The sequence below is a fragment of the Nanorana parkeri genome, unplaced genomic scaffold (genome assembly GCF_000935625.1).
Source record: "Nanorana parkeri isolate BGI_ZX_2015 unplaced genomic scaffold, ASM93562v1 scaffold592, whole genome shotgun sequence".
NCBI lineage: Eukaryota > Metazoa > Chordata > Amphibia > Anura > Dicroglossidae > Nanorana > Nanorana parkeri.
In genome coordinates, this window is record NW_017306860.1 from 81,080 (window position 1) to 83,727 (window position 2,648).

General features: G+C 50.3%; 1 protein-coding gene across 1 annotated transcript; it reads left to right on the plus strand.

Moving 5' to 3' along the window:
• The first annotated feature begins 341 nt into the window (after positions 1-341).
• On the plus strand, positions 342-2,325 carry LOC108792027 (potassium voltage-gated channel subfamily A member 1-like). Its single transcript, XM_018562705.1, has one exon. The coding sequence runs from the start codon at positions 392-394 to the stop codon at positions 2,252-2,254; it is 1,863 nt and encodes a 620-aa protein (XP_018418207.1). The 5' UTR covers positions 342-391; the 3' UTR covers positions 2,255-2,325.
• The last annotated feature ends 323 nt before the right edge of the window (positions 2,326-2,648 follow it).

Genomic DNA, 2,648 nt, shown 5'->3' on the forward strand with positions numbered 1-2,648 from the left:
CCGGGGGCCCCGCCCCCCCCCCCCCCTCATCCCCCTTCAGTAGATTAATACACAGCTAGCAGGATAGAGAGAGCAGAACAGATTGGTAGCTGGAGACTGAGGCATCTGCTTCACACAGAAGCCTGGTAGCTATGGATGGGGAATAAAAAGCATCTTTGACGTCAGGATTAATGATTGGTCCCTCATCCGGGTCCCCTCTCCTGGTGTTATTTGTGTACGCTGGCTTGCTCTGGACCTACTTTTTGAGGAGTTCTCTTATTTAGAGCTCATATTTGCTTTTTTGGAGCTCCTCCAGCTCTGATTCCCACCACCATCATCCCCCAGCACAGTGGAAGGGGAGGAGGTGGGTGACATCCTGCAGAATGGTTGGGGCTGATGAATATTACATGGCATGGAGGTTGCTCTGGTGAGTTTGGAGAACGGGAGAGCCCCAGCCGTGGCTGGCAGCGCAGCGGAGGATGGAGGGGGCACTGGCATGGCTGGCAGCACAGCGGACAGGAGGGACCTGCTTCAAATCCCCAGGGCACCATCTTGGCTGAGCGACTACAGCCAAGGCAAGGAAGGGGAGAGCTGCCAGCTCCAGCTAGTCCCTCCACAGCCTCAGCAGCGACATCAGCCACCAGGGACCGGGCAAGGAGGAGGAGGAGGCGGAGGTGGCTGTGGAGGAGGAGGTGTGGGCGCACGTTTGCACAGCAGCGACATGATCATGAGCTATCCTGGCAGTAACATCAAGGATGGTGATGACATCGACACGGTGATCCGCCTGGAGGAAGACGAGCCCCATGCTCACCACGACCACCCCGAGGAGGAGGAGGACCACCACTTCGACCTGGGCATCATGGACCACGAGAGCAACCAGCGGGTCATCATCAACATCGCTGGCTTGAGGTTCGAGACCCAACTGTCCACGCTCAACCAGTTCCCCGACACTCTGCTGGGCGATCCAGAGAAGAGGATGAGGTTCTTCGACCCTTTGAGGAACGAGTACTTCTTTGATAGGAACAGACCAAGCTTTGATGGCATCCTCTACTTCTACCAGTCTGGGGGCAAGATCAGGCGCCCGGTCAACGTCTCTATTGACGTGTTCGCAGATGAAATTCGCTTCTACGAGCTTGGGGAGGAGGCCATGGAAAGGTTTAGGGAGGATGAAGGCTTCCTAAAGGATGAGGAAAAGCCCTTGCCCAAAAACGAGTTCCAGCGCCAAGTCTGGTTGATCTTTGAGTATCCTGAGAGTTCCAGCTCTGCTAGGGGTATTGCCATCGTCTCAGTGCTGGTCATCCTCATCTCCATCATCACCTTTTGTCTGGAGACCCTGCCCGAGTTTAGGGATGAGAACGAGCTGCCCCCGACGCTGTCCAAGGTGCTTAATGACACCCAGCAGCCTTCTCCCCCCAGCGGCTTGACGGATCCCTTTTTCATCATAGAGACCACCTGTGTTATTTGGTTTACCTTCGAGCTCCTGGTAAGGTTCTTCGCCTGCCCGAGCAAGCCTGAGTTCTCCAAGAACATCATGAACATTATTGACATCGTGGCCATCATCCCATACTTTATCACCCTGGGGACAGAACTGGCCGAGCAGCAGGGTAACAATGGACAGCAGGCCATGTCTCTGGCCATCCTCAGGGTCATTCGCTTGGTAAGGGTCTTCAGAATATTCAAGCTTTCCAGGCACTCCAAGGGCCTTCAGATATTGGGGCAAACTCTCAAGGCTAGCATGAGGGAATTGGGGCTTCTAATATTCTTCCTCTTCATCGGAGTCATCTTGTTCTCCAGCGCTGTCTACTTTGCTGAAGCTGATGATCCAGACTCTCATTTCTCTAGCATCCCCGATGCTTTCTGGTGGGCCGTGGTCACCATGACCACAGTGGGCTATGGGGACATGAGACCAGTAACAGTTGGGGGTAAAATCGTGGGTTCCTTATGTGCCATCGCTGGTGTCCTTACTATCGCTTTACCCGTCCCTGTTATAGTCTCCAACTTCAATTACTTCTACCACCGAGAAACTGACCACGAAGAACAGGTCATCCTCAAAGAGGAGGCCAGCAGTGCACAGGGCAGTTGTGCTGGAGAACTTAAGAGAAGTCCCAGCAAGGTTTCCCTCAACAAGTCTGTAGTCCACTTGGACAATGTTGAAGGCATCAACAATGGTACTGGCTCCCTTGAGAAATCAAACATCAAAGCCAAGAGCAACATGGACCTTAGAAAGTCATTATATGCTCTGTGTCTAGACACTAATAGAGAAACAGACCTTTAGGGTCCTGGAACCCAAATTAACAAACTAGCACAGGTAAACATTGAATAATGGAATTTTTTTTTATTGAAAAAAAGAGATAGATACCTTTTACAATAGAGATTTTTTTGGTCCTCTCTTGGTAGCATCAAAACAGTATTTGCTGTTGAAGACACATTTTGTTACTGACTTTTGCAGTATTTCCAATCATGCATATATATTTTGTAACTGTTACTTGTTGGAGTTAGCTGTCCCTCTCCTCCCTTCATTTTGGAATACAAAGATCTTTTATTTTTTAAAGTTGGAGGTAAACCACCACAAAGTTGCAAGAATACAGGAGATACAATTCATAGCATTTGTAAAATGGAAACTTTTTAGTTTGCCAGTCCTGTCCTGCAACAGCTAATGTATATTGTAT